Raw genomic sequence first — 23,244 nt, 5'->3', positions numbered from 1 at the left:
GAGAAAGCAGACACACTTTTTGTAGAGGAGACCTGCTAGCACGTGGTGCATAAATGCTTGAAAAACGTGGCTGCCATTTTGGAGGCCGAAAGGCATGACTCTGTATTCGTATGTGCCCAGAGGGGTGAACATGGCGGTCTTCCACTCATCTCCTTTCCGGATGCGGATGAGATTGTAAGCTCCACGTAGGTCCAGCTTGGTGAAAATCTTGCCCCTCCTGACGGTCGCTAAAAGGTCGTCAATCTTGGGCATGGGGAAAGCTTTGGGCTTAGTCAAGCTGTTGATGAACCTGTAATCCACTATAAGCCTTTTTTGGGGCGTGTCCTTCTTCTTCACAAAGAAAACAGGGCTGCCTCCCGCTGCTTTAGATTCCTGGATGAAACCGCGCTTGAGGTTATGGTCTATGAACTCCCGAAGCTCTTGCATTTCGTCCTCCGACATGGAGTACAGCTTGGCAGCAGGCAATTGCGCCCCTGGCACTAAATCAATCGTGCAGTCGTAAGGTCTATGAGGCGGCAACTTGTCAGCTTCCTTCTCACAGAAAACCTCCAAGAATTCCTGGTACTTGTGAGGCACTGTTTGCACCATACCCAGATGCAATGGCTGCTCAGCTTCTCCTCCCTGATCGGTCTGAAAGCAATGCTGAGCACAATACGATGAACAAAAGTTGATCTGCCTCTGGTACCACGCGACCGCGGGACTGTGCCTCTCCAGCCAACTCATGCCTAACACGATGGGTGTGTCCGATAAGTGGGTGACATTGAAACTAATAAGCTCTCGATGGTTGCCAATCTGCATCATCATGGGAGGTGTTTGCTGCACCACTTGCCCCCCCAGCAACTTCCTGCCGTCCACCGTGACCACGTTCAGAGGCGTCGTTGCAGGCAGGAGCGCCATGTTGTGCTGCTTAACGAACTGCAGTCCCATGAAGTCGGCGTTGCTTCCCGAATCGATCGTTATTGGAACCTCGAGGAGTCTCCCATCAGGCAACTGGAGTGTTGCTGTGAGCAGAACTGCCGGTTTGGGAGGCAAAGGGTCCACGCTCTGCAGTGATGCTGGGGGCTTGTCTACAGATCCGCCTGGCTGAGCCCCAGTAGCTCTGCTTCCAGCCAGGCACTGTCGTTTCCCTGAAGCTGCTCCCCTGGTTGCACCTCTGCTGTTACAGTTGCCAGCGCTGCAGTGTGCTTCTGGAGCCTCTGGGGGCACTCTTTCGCCATATGGTGCGCACTGTCACAGATGTAACACTTCCTGGTTCCTCTAGGAGGCTTCGCTTTGGCTGCACCAGGGACAGGGCTCTGGGATGGCTTCTGAGCCCTAGCACCACCAAGCTCCATTGGCTCCTCTCTGTTCCTCCCCATTGGCGAGGGGTGCGCACGGCTGAAGTCCCTGTGCACAAAAGGGAGAGTCCTTGTTTGCGCACGCGCTTGGGGCCCGTCCTCCTCATGCCACGGACGCCCCTCATGTCGAATTCCAAGAGCTAAAGCCCGTTGCACCACGTCTTCTAGGGTCTGGGGTCTGTCCCCCCTAGCGATCTCATCCTTGATGGGGGGGCTCAATCCCTCCCAAAAAAGATCTCTGACCGGTTTACTGTCCTTTGGCCAATCTAAGGCGGTGAGCAATGCAAAAAATTTAGAGTGGTATTGGCGCACAGTCGCTTTCCCCTGCCTCAGCCCGTGCATTTGACGGCGCGCAATGTCCACATCCACAGAGGATTGAAAACAAGAATCCATCGCTTTGATGAACGCAGTTGAATCGCGACGGGCCGGTCCATCTTCGCGCCACAAATTGCGTAGCCAAGCCCTGGCCTCCCCATGCAGGTGCGAAACAATGAACCCCACTCTCTCCTCCTCATCTTTAAAATCGTGACGGAGTAAGTGCAGTGCATATACAACGTCCGCTCTGAAATTGGGATAGTCTTGCAAGTTGCCATTAAAATGCGGAACTAGGGCACCCCCCCTCCGTCCAAGCGCAATGCCCTCCGCTCTGGATCCTGGGGCCCCCGCCTTGTCCGCGCGCTCCCACCTTGCCTGCAAATCCTGGCACGTCTTCTCCAAGTCGTCATTCTTCTTCTGCGAAGCAATGACTGCCGATGTGAGAGCGGTAACCTGATTCCGCAATGCAACCAGCTGCTCCTCAGCGCTCATGGCTGCTCCCGTTCGTGAGCTTCGCAAAAAAAAATTTTTGCTTTGAGAGAGGGGACTTACTGTCACGGCCACCCAGGTCTGGTCCCAGCTCACAAGAGACCTCACTCCGTTGCAGCTTATTTACAGGAAAAGTTTATTGAAGATTTCTGCTTCTCATACAGTTCAGCATTGTGGCCGTACGTCTGCCACGTTAGACCGCTGAAGTCCCCTCTGACTCCTCCCCTCTTCCGCACCAACTTAATAGCCTGGCTCTAGACCACCTCTTCCTCTCCTTTCTTTTCCGCAGGGTCTTCCTGCCCCCCTGGGTTCCCTCTCTCCGTGACTCGCCTGAGGCTGAATCCTCTGCCGCCTCTTCCCCCCTCTTTCTGGCTTTAGGGCCGGGCTCCTCCCCTGAGCTCTCTCCACTTCCGTGCGCCTCTACGTTTGAACTTGGCGCGCGTACGTTGCTGCTGACCTTTCTTTCGACCGCTACACCACCCCCTGCTCTGCTCTCCACCCTTTCCGGCTGAACACCCTGCTCCAACCCCCTCTCTCTGTTCTCTCCTAATCCTGCTCCCTCCGAGAGGCTGACGACTCCACCCCCTTTACTCCGTTCCGGCTGAGACGTCTCTTGCTTCCTCTGTCTTCCACTGGGCTCCTCTCCGCTTCTCCCTTCTCCTCCCCTTTGCTTGATTAAGGTAACCCCCTTTTGAGAATCCTCTGACTCGCTGCTCAGACTCGTGGATTCCCTCAGAATTCCGTCATCTTCTTCCTCATCCTTCTGCCCCTCCTCCCACTCGCTCTCCGTCTCCTCTGTCATCTCCTCCTCTCTCCCAGAAACCCTGACATATACCATGACCAAATAACTACAACAATGCTTGATTTTTAAGCCCCATACAAAACACTGGTAGAATATTTATTTAGCAGGTATGAGTTGGAAAAGCAATAAAAGTAAAGGGAGCCAATAACTTTAAGGCAGATTTGTGGTCCTTCTGCTTAACTAGAGTAGCCTCTTGATGTATGGAAGTGCAGAGCACTAAAAGTACAGTCATACCTTGGGTTGAATATACTTCATGTTGGGTACGTTCGAGTTGCGCTCTGTGGCAACCCTGAATGGGTTTCACCGCTCGCGCTTGTGCAGATGCTCAAAATGACGTCATACGCAGAAGCGGCGAAAAGTGACGCGTTCGTGCGCAGACATGCCGTCGCTAGTTATGTTTGCTTCTGGATGCAAACGGGGCTCCGGAACGGATCCCGTTCGCATTCTGAGGTACCACTGTACTCCATAATCCCACTTAATACAGACAAGGTGTGTTTTCACCTTAACATTTACATTAGGAGAACAGTAAAGCATTATGGTGAATTATCATTGTGTGGCAGTTGTTAGTGTGACCTTGAGGCTTATGGAGGGCTTTCGGCCTTAATTTATCAATAGACTAGGATCCAGAGATGTAATTTGCATATTGCTGCAAGGAAAAAAGTGCTCCACTGGTTGTTTTTGAGCGCAACAGTTCCGTGTGCTAGACATAAACTTTTAAAAGCAATTGGTATCTTCTGCAGTGGGAATTGTTGCACCAGATAGAATAAACTGAAGCTCCTGCTGTGTGTATTGTTCCCTCTCACATATCACATATTTGGCTCCAGCCAATTAGCATCCAGTGCACAACTAAGATCTTCAGTTGTTTAGCCTTCCACTGTGGAAACGTGATTTGTGGTGGGAAGTTTAAGGTAGGAGGTGCATCACATTAGCCTTGTGGTGGTGATGGGGGCGCATACTTCTGTGCTGTCATTCATTTTGGTCTGGAAGAGACTTGTCTGCTGCAGTTTGGCCCCAAAGAATCTTTTAATTTTTTGAAAGGAATAACATTTTACTTAATTTCCAATTAATTCTAGTAACTAGAATCCACAGTGTAATATATCCTTAGGATCTCTGGTGTCATGGAAGAAGATGTGGTCATTTATGTTTCCAGGTTGCTCTTTGCTTTCTGCTCTTTGCTTTTCTTCTGCTTTCATTAAACCCTGTAGTCTAGCAAAATCACTCTTAGCTGCTGGTGATCAGGGGGTTGTGGCCTTTTGCCTCCCACTTGCTGGGTTTGTCACTCAGAAATTAAGGGTGGAAAGAGAGTTTGCCTCCCTCCCTCCTTCCTGTCCCACACAAATTTACTTGCAAGGCACTCTGCTTGATGGAGTTGGCTTCTTCTTAAAAGATCTACTGATGGGGAAAGGATGGGAAGTGCCTTGGAGGAAGGGCTAACACCTGCCACCCCTTTCTTCCTTTCCCTTCCTGCTAGCAGGTCTGCTTACAAAACACTTACATTTAATCCACACAGTTCTCAGTTACAGATGAGAATCAATTTGGCAAGCACTCCTGATTTAATGAGTATGAATGGGTGGTACGTTATAGATAAAAAAGTTAACACAGTTATATGAATTCACTTCCTGGCCACTGTTTGTTCCATCATAGTGTCAATTATTGCTGTCTGAATAGTTCTGTTTTGCATCTGCTTTCTTCTTTCTGATTTCCTTTCCATCTCCTTCCTCAGGTCGGTCTTCAGCATCTTCTCTTCTTCAACTGTCATCAGCTGACTTCTTTTCACTTTGCTTTCTCCCAGCATTTCATGCCCTCCTTTCACTTGCCCTGCATTCTGTGTCATTACAGGACTAGGCTTTACACTTGACATAAAAGTTATTCCTCTGCATGTCTGTGAATTACAACTATGTAAAGAGCAAGAGAGGAACACAGAAGAAGAATCTCAAAAATCTTATCACAATAAGGAAGGTCCAGTGCATACATTCCCTTAAGTTAAACCAAATTTTTTGATCTGGAGAAATGATGGCAGCAGCAGTTCAAGAACAAGGCTATATGAAGATAACCTAAAGCAGTCTCAGAACATTAAAGGCTACTGGACAACCAGTGCAAATGTCACTAAAGTAAATCTAAAATAGAAACCTTGCTTAATTTTTTATTTCATCTCCACCAACTGTTCTATTTATAATAGAGGACTGGCAAACAAATGAACTAACCTGGATCTAGTTATGAAGTTAACATTTTCAGGGAAATGTGGTCTACAATTGAAATAAGCTGTATATAAATGTCAGCAAGAACCAGATGTGCAGTTGAAGCGTTCTGTGAAATTTTCATGGCAACACTTGCTCTGGCCAAGGCATGCTGCTGTAGCTGTTGCAGCAAAAAACTTCAAAGTAAGTTCCAACAGTGTGTGGCCTCATCTCTAGGATATAGCTTCATTTGATCATGACCTTTAACAGCTGTTCATAGGCCAGTTTATTTTCCAAATCCTCTAACAGCAAAAGGATTTGGCCACCTCTCCATCTCTTCCTCTTGACCTTAAATTTATTAGTGTGTTCTGGATACTCTGTGAGCATTCAGTATAATGGAATTTTCTATGCTATACAATCTCCAATTAGATTGCCACAAGTAGAGGAAAATGTGTTGAATAATGGAGTACACTATGATGGAGCAAGCTTTAGAATAACCTTGTATAATTATTTAATTTGAAACAAATATTGTTGCTTGTAGTGTTTTGTTGCTTTGTTTCAGTTGCCAGACAAACTTACAGACAAACTCAATTTCAGTGGTAGCATTTCTCTAATGTGCAAATTTTAGATGAATGGTGCAATTCACAAACTCCTTATTTCAGTCTAGCAGGAGTGAAGCAGAACAAAGACTGTGTGTTACAGATTGGGGTTACAGATTCATAGTCTTATGAGGCATATGAGTTGGAACGGCAGGATATATGAAATATGGGTGTTTATTCTTCCATTTGTGTGTCTCCCTTGATTTATGTTCAGCTGAATGTGAGCGGCCTCAGCTAAAAAATACTGAGGTAATGTGATGTGAAAATTCTGCCTGTGGCATTTTGATTTATGAAAACTATTTTGCATGTGCAACGCATCACTGGATGATGTTGTCACTGAATAGAGAACATGCATTTATAAGTTCACTTAGATCCTTAGATTTGAACTTTCATTAGCCCCAGCCACCACGTCCAATGGGCAAGGATAATGGGAGTAGGAGTCTAATAACATATTGAGGACCATGTGTTCACCACCATTTCTAAAAGAGGTTTGTAGTGCACCTATGGCCTGCTTCAAACCAGAATTTTCACTAACTCACTGATGTTTACTGTGACCCACATGAATCACTGGCCTAATTTCAGGCATATTTGTTGAGCAGATTTTGAGAGTCAGCTATGCACCTGCAGTTCTTCATGTCTTTGCTCTGTATTCAGAATACTTGGACTGAAACTTTTTGTATCTTATTTTGTTATCCCATTACAAACTCCAATGTGACATGGTAATTAATGTATAAAAGTGCTGATTATGTAGGCAGAGTTACCTACATGACTGATGCTTTTATTATCGAAGTGAGTGGACAACCAAGAATCTGTTTGATGGCAGGAACTTTGCCAAAGCAGTAACATGTAAATTGGGCCAGTGGGTTGCAAGTAACGTGGATTCAAAGAACATGCATTTCTACAATCTTGAATTGGAAATTGTTCCAGGGAATAAAATTCTACAAGTGGGGGAGACCCTCTGAAATAATGCAGCTGTTTGGAAATGCAAGAGACAAGTTTAATGTGGATGAAGCCTTCTCCAAACCACAGAGTCCAAAATAATGAGCCAGGAACTTTTAGCAGATTATCCTTGTAGTTAAGCTACAAATGTATTCAAAGTAAATATAGAAAATATTCTAGAAAATGTTTCTCACCTATAGAAAAGGTCATTGTAATTTTATTGTCATCAGTTTCTTAACCTTTTCTACTGTAGGCGTGGGAAGCAGTGCTCTCAGTGGGGAGAATCCACAGCAGAGATGAGAATGACTAAGTCTCAAAGGCAGTCAAAATGTCATGGATAAGTGAAATGATTGGAAGCCCCTATCATAAATAGTCCAATCATGTTGTAAAATTATTGGAAGCTACTATTCAATTTTTTGAATATACAGCTGGAACTATTCTGTATTTATAGCATGGTATTGAACACTGAAAGTAGCTGTTCTAGCAAAGCACATTTTGTTGTGGCATAACTATTAATCTATTGGAAGTGTTCATAGATGTTTCACTGTTTTGTCTTATTGTTTCTTTGTAAACTTATGCAACAACAGAATAGGATCCATATTATTTCGGATTGACTCAGTTGTTATCCTATAGATGTCTACTCAGAAATAAGTCCCCTTGAGTTCAGTGGGGTTTGCTTCCAGGTAGGTGTATATAGAATTGCAGCCTTAAGATCGGTTGTAGCATCAGAGAGCCATATTTAAACAGCAGCAAAGCGAGTCAAGAATGTACAGTGTCAGGTATGCCTCTTGATTTAATTTCAGGATTCAGGATAGCAAAATTTTGGACCAGTAGGGTAGGAATAAAAGCCCTGTTGTGGTTAAAGATGAGAAATAACTGGAATGTTTCTACTCTATAACAGCTGTTACACACATTTCACAAACCATAAATAAACTGCATAGCTTGCACTCTAACTTTCCTATGAATGCCTACAAATATTATTAAATCAAAGCTTTAAGTCACTGAAGGTTGGCATTAAATCTGTTGCTCCAGATGAATTTGTACCCAGTGTTGCATTATCATTAATCTTTGTCTTTCAGTTAAGTTGCATTCATTGAAGAAATAGTTCTGTATTGATGCTAGAAGATATTCATGTAAAACTTGTAGCCTCAAAAAGACACTGTCAAGTACTTTTTTATATTTTTATATGTCCCGTTGTTTGTAAATATCCTCTAAGCTTGAAAATAAATTTTATTTCCCTATCATGCGTCTTTTCCCCACTACTGTATCCTCTGTACTTCCTCTAACTTTGGTAACTGTATCAAAATCCCTGTGTGCAGGCATTGTTACAGAAAGGCAATGTGATTGTTATGAGACCTATCTACATACTGCTATTTCCATGATTCGCAATGGGAAGCCTGCACCGTTCTCTTAAAGCATTCACATTGTGGTTCACTTCCATGAGAGTTCACCAAAGCCAGCAACAAATGCTGAATGTGTTGTTGAGTCTTTTGACTTCTTTTGCTGATCTGAAGCTGTAAATCTGGAGTGAGGTAACATGGCAAAAAAGTGGAAACGTCCTCCCATTTTATCCAGGTCCATTAGCATTTCGTAACTTCGAAGCAGCTGAGTCTGAATGGCTGCATCATTGACACTTTTCAATAGTACCTAAATGGGAAAATGAATTGTTTTAATCCCCTTTAAAACTGCAGAATTGTCCAATTGTGCTACCTGTAACTTGGCTACTTTCCATCCTAGAATTACATCAATCTCCTGCCCTTCCAAATTTGTATATTCTGAATTTTAACTTGTTCATTTGATAAATTTATATCCTACCCTTCAAAGTAAATAATATAGGTTCTGTCTCCCATTACAGTGAGACTTAAATCAGCTACAGATAATCTAAGTGTATTCAGTTAAGTAAGACTAGTTTTTATAAACTAGCCAGAAAATGGCTCCTACCTGCAGTCTGATATCAATGCCCATATTTTTCAAAAAATCATGTTGCTTTATGGGACCCAAGGTTGCTACTCTTTCCTGTGCTATTTTTCGCAGGTAACTGAAGTCAACATCTGCTGTGAGGTCCGCTGTTCCTGGAGATATTAAGACATTGTGAAGTTCATGTCCACGGAATCCCTGAAAAAAAAAAAGAAATGGGGGGGGGGGAGGAATGGTTCACTTAGACCCTGCAGCTTTTTAGGTTGCAGACAAAAATAGAGCACAGAGGAAAAACGACCTCCAATTATAAAAAGGGAATTTTTAAAGTTAATAATTATGATTTTTGAAGAATTGTATGCTGTCTTAAGCTAGAAATGGCTCCCTTTCCAAAACCTCACCACTTATTCCTGGCTATAACATTATTGGCAACAGATAAATGCCACAAAATGGTGCACTTCTACTCCACCTTTTACCGCAAAGCTACTTTAGTAACTGCCCCAGGTAGTAGAGAAGAAATTTTAGCTTTGGAAAAAACAGACTGTTCACACAAACTGACCTGTAGGAACCTTTATAAATCAACCTACCCTGAATGTATCTGTTTTGGTTCCATTGTGGCCATAATCTACAATCAGTGCATTGCCCCCATTCTTTTCAATATTATGGGCCAGCTTCTGGATGATGATACCAGCATCAGGACACACTTCCACATGATCTCTGGATTCTTTGTTCTAAATGAGAATTCAGGGGTTGAACAAACAGTTATGTAGCAGTAAATGTACACATGCCTACAGCTATAAGTCCTGACACTTTCCTGCAGCTTCCCTCATGAGAATTTTGGGTTGTGAGTTTTATGGGAGGACATGAATCGTCCATCAAACCTGTAATTCTCAGGATTCCCTGCAGGGAAACGATAGTAGGAAATCTGCAAGACGGGGTTTGTCACATGTCTATCTGGATCCTACATTTGTTATGAAATAAAACCCCTTGTTGGAATAAACTAGATGCGAGATTTGTTGCATTTTAGTAATGATCTTACTGGTTATTTTGATAAATACCAGGTAAGCTGCTATACAAGATTCTATAAAGTTTTCCTTAGGAATCTATAGCTTAATATTCTGCTTGTCCATCTCTTTTCCTAAAATGAAATACAGATGTATCACACTTACTGGTCTGGTTTCACATGGCAAGTAGCCTTTCCTTACAATTTTATTGCACGTAACAAATGCATACTAAGATGTTCTCAATAAAAACTGCCAGATAAGTATGTTTGAAACAGTGATAATAACTGCAGTAAGTACATTTTGAAAACAGTGAGCAGCTCAAAATATGTAACACAATGGCAGTATTAGCTGGATGGAGAGGATTATATAAGCGAGCTTACATGTATGAAGGCTTTTGCAGCAGGAGTAGCAGATGGCGCAAGGACAAATCGCAGCTTGTCAGGAGTGTCTGGATCAATGTCAACCAACAACTCACGCCACCCCTTTTCTGTTTTCTGTTAATTTAAAAATAAGTTGGATACGGATTTTATTGAACATTCTCAGCTACACTGTTTACCATTTCATGTAAGTTTATTCAAGGATATGCTCTTGACAAAAAAAGCGCCGATTAATCATTTATTATACTTTTACATCTCAGTGAAGTTCTTTAAAAGCAAACATGAATAGATTTTGCTTCACTAATTTGTACCTTTGTGGTAAAGTTCCTGCTGTATTCCTTAGTATTCTGACCAGTAGAAACAAAAAACCCAGTCAACTGTGTTGATCCATTATTACACACATCTGCACATCTGAAAGCAGCTGTGTACTGTTTAATATCCAATTTATTAGAATCAGCATGGCAGTAATCCTGTGCATAGTTTCCTATAAGCTCTTATCAAAACTCAGTGGTACTTGCCTCTGACAGGATAGATTGTAAAACACAGTGGGCATTAACAAAATATTGTGAGGCAGCTGAAATGCAAGTGTTAGCTTTTAATTAGGAATGCATTTAAGTTGGAAGGAAGCTCATGAAAAAGAGAGGAAGCAATCTCCAGCCTCAGCTTGACTGTTTCCCTCATTCTCTGACTTCTATGCTAATTTTTTAAAAACACCAGGAAAACTGAAAGTGGCCTTACCACCACATTCCCCTCCCAACAAGGAAAGTCCATCAATAACTTTGCTATTCTAGCAGATGTCATGTCTTCGGTTCTGAAAAAAGTCCTGGAGCAGTGCTCCCCTACACTTCTCCTCCAATACACCACTAAATACTGGCCAGTAATAATATTATTTATTAAATTTGTAAATTTGTAAAAAAACAAATATTTATACAAATTTATATGATTTGTATACCAACCTTGTAGACTAAATAAACAAGTGTGCAACTAGCAATAAGAATAACACAAATCCTGCCATTGCCTATTTAAATCAATAGATGTAGTTAAAAGCAGAATCTTGTATTATTACAAGACTGCTGACATGTCTGTGTACAGTGCAAGTACTTGATGACTATTCCCTACGATCTTGGTTTCCAAAATTAGAATACATGCACTGTATCTAAATATAAAACTTTTGCTATATAAAAAATGCTGGGAATTCTGAAATAACCAGGATGAATTTAACTTAATGATTTGACTTATTTTGTATAATATATACACTTCATTGTACAAAATAAGTTGTCGTTAAGTTAAATTCATTTCTGTCATTCCATGTACTTATTAAAGCATGTCAGTTCCATGACACAGACATACTTGCTCTCTACCTCCACTGGATTGTAGTTTTGTTCTCTTTCTAAATAGTAAATACTTTTAAAGTCAAGTCATGCAGTAAAGAGCTATCATACCTGAAATTTGTGTATAGGAAGAGCGTCAAAAAATTCATGTGCTAAATAAAAACTGAAGCCTAAAGGAAAAACAAAGTGTCAATCAAATTACAACATCTGAAACTAACATTTTCCACTTAAATAGCATCCAAAGTCTTCACTTGGAACGGCTGTATGAGGTATCTGTTGCACTAGATTCAAAACTAAAATTTCAAGCACAGTATGAAGAACCATTAGAAAACTGTTTTACCACCACAAAAATTGAAACCTTCAAAAACAGATTTACTATAAACATTTTGCAATCAAACTATCCAAACTCACATTAAAACATACCAAGGAGAAGCAGATCTACAGTTATATAACCTCTGGACACCCCACCACTGCAAAGCTTAAAAAGAACTAATGACAGTTCAATATATGCGTGTGTGTGCGCGCGTGCGCGCGCGCGCGCACACACACACACACACACACACACACACACAAAAGCACCAAACCTTACCTTCTGGCACATCATTCAGGTCTTGGTACCAGAAAATTGGCAGCCTGGTCTTAGTAACCCCTTGCATGTAGGTAGTGGGACTCTCTGTTAATTCTGTCTTTCCTTCTGTGAGTACTGATGCTTGAATCTCACTTAATTTTGGACTGATTTCCACCAAATGAACAGAAATATCACATTTACTAAGTACAGAACTCAGCTGATTAAAAACCTGTAAATGAAGAAGTTTAGTTAGAGACAAAGAACAGGTAGTGATTTTATAAAATTCTTCAAGGCTGTGCTTAAAAGACTTCTACAATAGTTTTATAGTTATTAGGTTGTATCCAATGTTGCCTGTATGTGAGCAGAATGGATTTCCCCCCATGCAATGCGGCTTTGCATTCTTCTTTCCCCTCCCACACTCAAAATCCACTCCGGAGAACTGGGGGAGACAGCTGAGAAGATTTGGAAGGGGGCACGGGAGGGACTGCTGAGAAGAGGAGAGTCCTGTTACGCAAGCAAAACTATACTTGTGCAACACTGGATTCCTCCTTTTATTTTTCGAAATGATAGTGGTTTTTCTCAAGCACTTAGGGTTAAGTGGCACGTCAGCTACCTTGGCATCACAATGAAATTCCTGATGTTAAACCAGAAAGGCATATAAATTTGTTTTGCAGGCCAATAAGGCAGAAACTGGTAGGTACTAGGGACCAAAGAATGGTTGAAAATCAATGAGATACAGGCAGAATTTCTAAAAACCATTAACTCTGCTGTGCCTCACAAAGGCTCGTTTAGAGGCCTGATAAACCAAACTTTATGAAGTCATGAAAGAGCGTTGGGATCAAGTATTATTTGCCTCATTCTTCTTCCTCTCATGCACGGGCTTTAGAGTAACAATTCTGATTTGTATTCAGCCATAGTTTGTCGTTACATTGGAACTGGGGAACTCTGGTTTAATGTTGGTTTACAAACTAGGAAAACAAGCTAGGTCAAGTTCAGAGGTAACAAAAATATTTGGCTTCATACAGACTAGTATGATGGTGATGATATGCACTCATATTAATGACGATACTTAACAGGAGGAGGACTGGGGTAAGGAAAGAGCTCTAGGCCGTGACACTTGTCCAAGGCCTTGTAAACCAAGATTTATTTATGAGTCACCAGCTACTCTGCACTAGACAGAAAGGTTTGAAACAAACAAGGGTTTCCTAAGCTTGCTATCTAACGCAGAATAGCAGGTGAAACAAAGAATTTTAAGAATTTCAGCCTGAAATGTACAAAAAAGGCAGGTTTCAAACCCACCAGACTATGGAGGAAAAGGTTGTATTTACTTACCCGCAAAATATCATTAGTAAGACTACCTCTTCCTGGGCCCAATTCCACCAGTTGAATTTTTTTTGGCTTGCCAGCAGCCATCCATTCACTAACAAACCAAACACCTATTAACTAGAGAAAATAAATAGATGTAATTTTTTTTCATCCTATAGAACACTTTAGTTGAAAACTGAGTGGCACATAAGCATTTCATCTCAGGGAAAAAGGGAAATTTAAGTTTAGAATCATAGTAAGTTTTGCAATTTTGCACACAGTAAAATTGTTTAAACACCGTTGAAATACATATGTTTACTATATGCTGGATGGCAGTTGATGTTTTCCTGAATCTTCATGTTCAGTGTTTAGAGGAACTCTTCCTGGGAGCACAGCCTGGGAGTCATTTTGGACTCACAGTTGTCCATGGAGGCACAGGTTAATTCTGTGCCCAGGGCAGCTGTTTACCACCTGCATCTGGTACACAGGCTGAGACCCTATCTGCCCGCAGACTCTTGCCAGAGTGGTGCATGCTCTAGTTATCTCCCACTGGGACTACTGCAATGCGCTCTACGTGGGGCTACAACTAATCCAGAATGCGGCAGCTAGACTGGTGACTGGGAGCAGCTGCTGAGACCACATAACACCAGTCTTGAAAGGCCTACATTGGCTCCCTGTACGTTTCCGAGCACAATTCAAAGTGTAGGTGCTGACTTTTAAAGCCCTAAATGGCCTCGGCCCAGTTTACCTGAAGGAGCGTCTCCATTGTTCTGCCCGGTCCAGCGCCGAGGGCCTTCTGGCGGTTCTCTCACTGCAAGAAGTGAAGTTATAGGGAACCAGGCAGAGGGCCTTCTCGGTAGTGGTGCCTGCCCTGTGGAACACCCTCCCACCAAATGTCAAAGAAAAAACAACAACTACCAGACTTTTTGGAGACATCTGAAGGCAGCCCTGTTTAGGGAAGCCTTTAATATCTGAAAAACTATTGTATTTAAACATTTTGTTGGAAGCCGCCAAGAGATGGGTGGGGTATGTGTGTGTGTGTGTGTGTGTGTGTATATGTATATATATATATGCAGGTTTTGGTGTCCTCGGGTGTCTTCCCGTGTAAAAGTTGGGGTGTCTAGGCGACGTTTCGACGAGGTCTCACTCGTCATCTTCAGGCTGGTGCTTTCGGCTTCTTGTTACTGGAACAGAGCAGGATCTCAGTGTTTGAGTTCCTATAAATACTGTTGAGGGGGTGTGGTGTATAGCCTCCAATGTTCTGGGCAGAGAGGAAGTTCCCAGGCTAGTGTGCCTTTTCTTCTTTTGTTCCTTAATTACTTGAGGGATATCTTGAGTGATTTCTTGAGTGATATCCTGAGTACCACTTAGGTGGGTCATTAGGTGTGGATTAGTTGCTAAAGTCTTTGTGTCTTGACCTCTTGAACTTTGTGAAGAGTTTTTCTGAGAAGATGGCTGTACTGCACTTAGTTGTGCTCTGGCTTGGCTTCGTGTATAGGGGCGAGCTGTGGTTTTGTGGCCTGTGTCAGCCAGATCTGTGTAGGGATTGCAGGGGGGTGCAGCATCCGGAGGTGCCACCATGGTTTGGCTACTGGATGGTGTCTGTAATTTATCTGTGGAGAGGGTCTGGGTTTGGGTCTGGTGTGGTTGATTGGTGATGGCGTTCTGTGTGCCTCTGGATCTGGTGTCAGTTTTTGTGGGGAGGGCTAATTTCCAGATGTCTGGCAAGCGGGATGTGTCGTCACGCTTGTTCATGTTGTGAGGGTGTTTCTCTATCTCGATGGCTTCCATGATTATTCTCTTGTGGTGATGTTCCATGTTAAAGAGCAATTTGGAATCTGCAAAATTAATTTCGTGTCCTGTTTCTTTCATGAAAGAAACAGGACACGAAATTAATTTTGCAGATTCCAAATTGCTCTTTAACATGGAACATCACCACAAGAGAATAATCATGGAAGCCATCGAGATAGAGAAACACCCTCACAACATGAACAAGCGTGACGACACATCCCGCTTGCCAGACATCTGGAAATTAGCCCTCCCCACAAAAACTGACACCAGATCCAGAGGCACACAGAACGCCATCACCAATCAACCACACCAGACCCAAACCCAGACCCTCTCCACAGATAAATTACAGACACCATCCAGTAGCCAAACCATGGTGGCACCTCCGGATGCTGCACCCCCCTGCAATCCCTACACAGATCTGGCTGACACAGGCCACAAAACCACAGCTCGCCCCTATACACGAAGCCAAGCCAGAGCACAACTAAGTGCAGTACAGCCATCTTCTCAGAAAAACTCTTCACAAAGTTCAAGAGGTCAAGACACAAAGACTTTAGCAACTAATCCACACCTAATGACCCACCTAAGTGGTACTCAGGATATCACTCAAGAAATCACTCAAGATATCCCTCAAGTAATTAAGGAACAAAAGAAGAAAAGGCACACTAGCCTGGGAACTTCCTCTCTGCCCAGAACATTGGAGGCTATACACCACACCCCCTCAACAGTATTTATAGGAACTCAAACACTGAGATCCTGCTCTGTTCCAGTAACAAGAAGCCGAAAGCACCAGCCTGAAGATGACGAGTGAGACCTCGTCGAAACGTCGCCTAGACACCCCAACTTTTACACGGGAAGACACCCGAGGACACCAAAACCTGCATTCCTGTACCCGTGAAAATCTACGAAAGCATATATATATATATATATATATATATATATATATATATATATCAGAATCAGATAAATCAAGACTGGGCAGGTGGCTTGGATTCTTGTACAGTGGTACCTCAGGTTAAGTACTTAATTTGTTCCGGAGGTCCGTTCTTAACCTGAAACTGTTCTTAACCTAAAGCACCACTTTAGCTAATGGGGCCTCCTGCTGCTGCTGTGCCGCTGGAGCACGATTTCTGTTCTCATCCTGAAGCAAAGTTCTTAACCTGGGGGCCACCAGGTGGCGCACTGGAAGATGGCCGACAATAACATCTCTCTGACCCATACGAGGTAATTAAGAGGCTGCTATGGGAAGTATGCAGTCTTCCTACGCCCCCAAGGAGATGGGGGGGGGGCTGCTCTGCCAGCGGTGTCCACAATGCACCCCCAGATCCGAGAGTCGGGGGTGCCGGTCACTTGGCACGAGCCCTCGATGAAGTCAGCTCTTCCTGACGCCGATTCCAATCAGCGCACGCTAGTTAGCTTCAGCTCGGAATTATAATTGGAAATATATAATTGGAATGAAGCTGAAGCACTTACATCAAGCAAAGTTTGAGAGATAAGGCTGCTGATTAATGCATCTCTGTGTTTGGAGCGACGGGAGGAGACAAATAAATCAAGCGATGAACCACCATTATGAGACTGGTATGCGCGGAGCGAAAAAAGAGGGGGTGGTGGAGGAAAAAACTTTTATTTTCTTTGCCTCGTGTGAGTATTTATAAACCTCCACCCCAAGAGAGACGAATCGACACCTTTTACTAATCACAAACAAGAATTTAAGAGTTGTGTGGAGTGAATTATTGAGTGGAGAGAGGACTGGTAAATATGGAGTGCGGAAGGAAAATTCTATGATGCAGTTGTTAATGGCGTCTTGCTAAGACAGGCTTGTCGAAGAAAGACAAGGGGAGGAGGACCAGGGTCATTGGAATGATGGATTGAATGTGATGACCTGGCAGAGCCCCTTTGTGATATATGTGGCAAGCTTGGGGAAATTAATAGGACGGACCGAGGATAAATTTTTGAAGAAGGGGAGTAATGAGATATGACTTTTGGGTGTGCAAAATCCACGCAGATGTTGTTTGTTCCTAACCTGCTTGCGAAGATTATCAGAGATTGCAAAGAAAGGAATACATGATAACAACAAGAAGATGAAGAAGTAATAAAGAGACTATCTGGATAGAGCTGGATAGAATCGTTTGATAAAAGCAGTAACAGAAGTGATGTTTTGATTCTCGTTCGGAGCTTGATGTAAGGGTACCCCCAACAAAATTTAAAAATCTGGCTGTATAATTTGGAAGTAATATGATTTGGAAATAATGTGATTGGATTGGCCTGTTAATAAAAATTATGTTTTTTTTAAAAAAAAGCAAAGTTCTTAACCTGAAGCACTATTTCTGGGTTAGCGGAGTCTGTAATCTAAAGCGTATGGAACCCGAGGTACCACTGTATATCAAAAGAATTAACTAACAGTGCAGTCTATATGTGTTAACTCAGAATCAACTCCTTCAATGGGGCTTACTCCTGAGTATAGAATTGCTGCCTAAATTCCTAATGAAAGATACTTACTTGGGAGTATCTCTTTCTTAACTTAGTGGGATTTATTACATCACTAACAATGATACCAGATTCCTTGAGCAGAAATTGTCTCCCTTATTTACCATGAATTGGTATATACTGGAAAGAACCCAGCTTAACTTTAAGATCTTGGGGAAACTTTCAAATGTATTCATTTATTATTTGTCTGTTGCTTTTCTGCATAGCTGTGTCCACAGTGCCTCACAACACAAGAATAGCAATACAATAGCAGGAATACACATCAATACATCATTATAACAGTAAATTGCCAATTCATTAAAAAAATCTAATATAGCACTCCACGTAACAGTTCATTTCAAGAACAGCAAAATCTTAAATTCGTTGCAAGTTAGACAATATAAGTCACAAAAACTAACATAATCTTAATTGTTAAAATGCATAAGCCAGAGAGTAAGGTGTGATAACACTTTCCACTGTTCTCAGATACAGTGGTGCCCCGCAAGACGAACGCCTCGCAAGACGAAAAACCCGCTAGACGAAAGGGTTTTCCGTTTTGGAGGCGCTTCGCAAGACGAATTTCCCTATGGGCTTGCTTCGCAAGACGACAGCCCATAGGGAAATCTCCGGGACAGTGGGGAAGCGCAGCGCGTCTTCCCCGCTGTCCTCGGACCTCCTCCGAAGCCTGGCGGCGGGGCTCCTCCGAAGCCTGGCGGCGGGGGAACGATGCCCCAATGCCGGGCGGCGAGGCTGGAACGCCTCCCCCCGCCGCCCGGCATCGGAACGATGTCCCGAAGCCGGGCGGTGGGGCGGGAACGCCTCCCGGCTTCGGGGCATCATCCCGATGCCGGGCGGCGGGGCAGGAACGCATCCCCCCCCGCCGGGCATCGGAACAATGTCCCGAAGCCGAGCGGCGGGGCGGGAAAGCCTCCCCCCGCCGCCCGGCTTCGGGGCATCGTCCCGATGCTGGGCGGCGGGGCAGGAACGTCTCCCACCGCCGCCCGGCATCGGAACGATGTCCCGAAGCAGGGCGGCGGGGCGGGAAAGCCTCCCCCCGCCGCCCGGCTTCGGGGCATCGTCCCGATGCCGGGCGGCGGGGCAGGAACGCCTCCCCCCGCCGCCCGGCATCGGAACGATGTCCCGAAGCCGGGCGGCGGGGCGGGAAAGCCTCCCCCCGCCGCCCGGCTTCGGAACGATGTCCCGAAGCCGGGCGGCGGGGCCGCGAAGCCTGGGCGCGCTGGCAACTCTCCGCAAGGAGCGCTCCCGCTGCTTGCGGAGAGGTCCGCGAAGCCTGTCCTGGACCTCTTCTGAAGGCAGGCGGGGGGGGGGCAAAAGTCTTTGCCCCCCCTGCCTGCCTTCCCAGGGGCTTTTAAATCGCCCCGGACAGCGGAGAAGTCCTCCGCTGTCCCGGGCGATTTTAAAATGCCGCCCGCCAGAAGAGGTCGGGGGAAGGCGGTTTCCATAGGAACGCATTAATTGATTTTCAATGCATTCCTATGGAAAACCGTGCATCGCAAGACGAAAAACTCGCAAGACGAAGAGACTTGCGGAACGAATTAATTTCGTCTTGCGAGGCACCACTGTATTAGTAAATCATATAACCAGCAGCAAATTTCTCAAAGTATGAAGTGCAGGAAATAGTCACCATCATTTTTGCAACAGCTTCATTTAAAATGCTACACACAGAAGTAGTAGGCTTAATACTGAGAAAATGCACTTTTTTGTAAATTGAACAAACATTTGGAAATCACTTTCTGATACTTCAGGGAGAGAATGGTGACATTGCTCCATATGGAAGAAGACTAGTATGCAAACCTTGACAGGCTAATGGCTTAAATAGCAGCACCATAAACACATTACCATATCTCATCAGATAAAATGTACTTTAAAAACTGTACCTCCCCAAAGATCTGACTTATTTCAGGTGAAGTAACAAAATCTCCTTTTTCACCTAGCATGTCACGATGCATATAGTATCCCTATAGAAGAAAAAAGAACCAATCAGTTCCCAACTCTTGATTACGTTCACTTGCTAGTTAGCTACAACACTGAAATTGTTTAATGAAATAAACTAACAGCCCTCTTAAAATATAAACACTCTCCTTATACTTAAACAACCTTAAACTCAGCCAGGAAACTTTATGGGAGGAGGGCTGAGGAGGTAGAAGAGACAGAGAGCCTTAATGCAGGCTAGCTGAAAGTCAGGGGGTTGAGAAGCCATGGTCTAAGGCAAGGATGGGTGAGAGAGGCATACAGCTGGTAAGAGAAAGCCAAGGATGAAAGAAAGCAAGAGTGAGGAAAAAAACTCACTGAGGGCCACAGACTAGGAGGGACCACTGATGTAGGCAGAAGGGAATGAATGAGCCACAGAACAATCCTTATCCCCAGATTTGCTGGCTAGAGGGTGTTAGGGTGGAGTGGGTGTGCCTCTTCTCTAGTAGATGAAGGGCATTGTCTGATGCAGAGGTCCCCACTAGGATTGCTCCATAGGCATTGATCTCTTGCAGGCCTCAAAATATGGCATTCTAAGGGCAGGGCAGAGGCACTGCCATCTGATATCAAAGCCATCCTGATTATCCAGTAAGCTCCAGCTCACTATCTTAAGGGGTAATTTTTGGACAACAGCCATACCTTGGATAAAATGTGATGGGTGTTTCCTACCATGACAACTTGTATAAAAGTTGTCTTTGTATGTCTAAAAAGTTAAGCATAAACAAATGAGATCATTTGAATGAGAATGTAAAACAAATCTGCCCACCCACAAAGAAACTATACTAGTTATCGTAGTAACGATGTACAACCAAAAGCTTAGTACGCAGTGTAGGTCTCACCTTCTCTCCAGCCTTATAACCACCTTGTCTCCTAAGCCTGCAGCTCCTCAGCCTTCAAAACCTCCTTGCAGTGCAGTCCTAAGTGGGGTGTGTGGAAGATGCAAAGTGGTGGACTGACCACCACTTCCAAAGCCCTGCTGGGTTGCCAGAGTGGGAAGTGTGTGGGGTCAACTTACTGTTCTGCCCCCTGAATGTATCTATTATTATCATCATCATCATCATCATCATTATTATTATTATTATTTCCCCTCCCATTGGTTTGAATTGGGGTGAGGGTCAGGGCTGGCATTCCTTCTCCTTTACCTCCCCTTACTCTTTGTGCAGCATCATTGGTACAAGTTTCATTTGAATAATAGACAAATATAAACTGGAGCTTCAAATCCCAAAGTGAAAGTTGAATGATGCACATTTAGTGGTACTGTTCATACCTTCACAGGATTAGTCAAAACTTCCCGCATATATTCAGCAACTGTAATGGGACCAGTTGACTTTATTTTCATCATTAGATGCTTCAGCATTGGAGTCACTGGACTGTTTTCCTCTGCTTTACTTTCTGAACTAAAGCACTGGCATTTCAAAGTAGTGGAACGACCTATGTAAAAACATAAGATTAGCCATCTACAAGTGATCCACTGAATAAATAGTCTCTCTAGAAGTGGCTAATATGAGCTATGTTTGAGGAAGCATACAAAGCAACTAAATGATGGTTAGAGGAATTTTTTTAAAAAAAATGGTGTAGGTGTCCAGCTTGATAAAAAGATCCCTGGAAAACATGGGGAACTGAGCATTGCTTTATAAGAAAGTAGTATTTAAATTCTAAATGCATTACTTAACCCCAAAAATTATCAGTCAAGATGCAAAAAGTTCTAGCTGCAAATCCTGCAACAGCAGGTAGGCTAGGGAAAGACCTCTGCCTGAAATCCTGGAGAGCTGCTTGTCAGTGTAGACCAGGCGTCCAAAGTCTGTTTCAATAATAATAATAATAATAATAATAATAATAATAATAATAATAATTTTTATTTATACCCCGCCCTCCCCAGCCAAGGCCGGGCTCAGAGCGGCTTACAAGCATAATAATAAAAACAAGTTAAATGATTACAACTTAAAAACAAAATTAAAATACAACATTAAAATACTGAAACATTAAAATATTAAAATGTAGCCTCATCACAGGAGGAGAAGGAAAAGAAAAAAGAAAGAGAGGGAGGGAATCAAATTGGCTCCAAGCCAAAGGCCAGGCGGAACAACTCTGTCTTACAGGCCCTGCGGAAAGAAATCACATCCTGCAGGGCCCTGGTCTCATGAGGCAGAGCGTTCCACCAGACCGGAGCCAGAGTTGAAAAGGCCTTGGCTCTGGTTGAAGTCAATCTAACTTCCTTAAGGCCCGGGACCACTAAGGTGTTGCTATTTATGGACCTTGAGGCTCTCCGTGGGGCGTACCGGGAGAGGCGGTCCCGTAGGTACGAGGGTCCTAGGCCGTGAAGGGCTTTAAAGGTCAAAAGCAGCACCTTAAATCTGATCCTGTACTCCACCGGGAGCCAGTGCAGCTTGAAAAGAGACCCCGTGAGGAGCCTCGCTGCAGCATTCTGCACCCGCTGGAGTTTCTGGGGCAGCTTCAAGGGCAGCCCCGCGTAGAGCGAATTACAGTAGTCAAGCCTGGAGATGACCTTCACATGGATCACTGTGGCCAGGTCGGGGCGGGAAAGGTAAGGGACTAAGTTTCAAGGGCCTAATCTGCCCTGCCGGTCAGTTTAATCCAGCCCCTGTGGCAGTTTATTGCCTGTCGTAAAAACCTCAACAACCTCAGTCCTGAAGAAGGTCAACAACTTTGGTTGGCCCTCTGGTCGGCCCTCATGGCTCTTCACTTCATCAAATCTGGCGCTCTTTGAAAAAAGTTGGACAGTACACTGCCTGATTCAGACAAAGGGGTGACTCAGTAGTCACTTAATGCAACTTCCTGTGCTTCAAAGGCATGTAAATAAATGGCATGGGGCAAACGTATTAGGCAAGATCCAACCAAAACGAAGTACTTTTAAGCAGTGGCGTAGCGTGGGGGGTGCAGGGGGGGCCGGCCGCACCGGGCGCAACATCTGGGGGTTAGGGTTAGGGGGTGCAAATCCATGGGTTAGGGGGCGCAAATCCACGGGTTAGGGGGCGCAAATGACTTGCCTTGCCCCGGGTGCTGACAACCCACGCTACGCCACTGCTTTTAAGCTCCACTGAAATCAGATTGCTCATTATTTACCGATTCCTGCCTGTTCTTTTCCATACTTCCTATTACCACTAAGTGACTTGTTCTGGTGGCGGGCAGAGGGGCCACCCCTTTGCGCTTATTCCCTTTCCCCTTTCTTGTAGTGGGGGGAAGGTGATATAGAAGCAGTTGCTCCGAGCAAATATATGGGGGGTGATGTGCATTTCTCTGATCATTACCACTGCTTTCTACTTGCAATTGGGAGCTGAGGTGTTAAACTTCGCGGCTGCTTACATACAAAGCTGGATAGTTTCTGCTCCAACACGACCCCCAGGGTCTCTTCAAACTCTACAATTCTGAATTCTAGGGCTCAATACAGGGAGCTGCCTGGTTTTTTGGGGAGCATCTTTGTGGAGGGAGGCGGGTCTGTGGGGACTGGCACGGCTGCGAACGCTCTTCGGTTGCAAGCCCCGCGCACTTACTCGGGAGTAAGTCCCACTGAAGTCAACAGGACTTGCTTCAGAGTAAACGCAAGTGAGGTTTTGCTGTTGAGTTATGTTCCACGCATCGTTCTCGTTACCATGGAGACGGAGGAAACGGTCGCTTCGCGCGACAACGCGCATCCCCCGGAGAAAGGCTCTCGCCGGCTGCACTAGTGCCATGCTCGCGCCGTCTGCCTTCCTTCACCTCACTGACCCTCTTGTCCTGGCAGCGAAATAAAATAATTATTTTGCGAAGCGCCAAAGGAGTTCACCTTAGGGCCCGTGCCTGTACTATGATGCTTATTATTACAATATAGATAGACAAGCAG

General features: G+C 44.2%; 2 protein-coding genes across 6 annotated transcripts in view; one reads left to right on the top strand and one right to left on the bottom strand.

The window, feature by feature from the left end:
• PRKD3 (protein kinase D3) overlaps positions 1-4,885 on the top strand; it is a 62,828-nt gene extending 57,943 nt beyond the window's left edge. The window contains exon 20 of one of the 2 annotated variants that reach the window (XM_081905037.1): positions 4,783-4,885. In XM_081905037.1, coding sequence (XP_081761163.1) covers positions 4,783-4,801 — 19 coding nt within the window. In that variant the 3' untranslated portion in view covers positions 4,802-4,885. Of the gene's footprint in view, positions 1-4,666 lie in introns of both variants that reach the window. The other variant, XM_081905036.1, reaches the window with a different exon arrangement.
• A 2,548-nt stretch (positions 4,886-7,433) lies between these two features.
• Positions 7,434-23,193, bottom strand: NDUFAF7 (NADH:ubiquinone oxidoreductase complex assembly factor 7). 4 transcript variants are annotated; one of them, XM_081905056.1, is made up of 10 exons: positions 23,014-23,193; positions 20,671-20,834; positions 19,310-19,390; positions 13,185-13,295; positions 11,874-12,081; positions 11,396-11,454; positions 9,957-10,070; positions 9,160-9,303; positions 8,600-8,773; positions 7,434-8,305 (listed from the first exon to the last, which is right to left on the bottom strand). In XM_081905056.1, exons 1-10 carry the CDS (start codon positions 23,093-23,095, stop codon positions 8,090-8,092), a joined length of 1,353 nt encoding a protein of 450 aa, XP_081761182.1. In that variant the 5' UTR covers positions 23,096-23,193; the 3' UTR covers positions 7,434-8,089. The 4 variants fall into 4 exon arrangements, with proteins under 4 accessions (XP_081761182.1, XP_081761183.1, XP_081761184.1 ...); XM_081905057.1 differs by having other exon boundaries at positions 22,728-23,115; XM_081905058.1 differs by having other exon boundaries at positions 22,916-23,115.
• Positions 23,194-23,244: the final 51 nt, after the last annotated feature.

This window comes from Podarcis melisellensis (assembly GCF_964234715.1).
Source record: "Podarcis melisellensis genome assembly, chromosome: 3".
Taxonomy (NCBI): domain Eukaryota; kingdom Metazoa; phylum Chordata; class Lepidosauria; order Squamata; family Lacertidae; genus Podarcis; species Podarcis melisellensis.
Note: the sequence above shows the minus strand (reverse complement) of the source record. Positions and strands in the feature narration are given on the sequence as shown.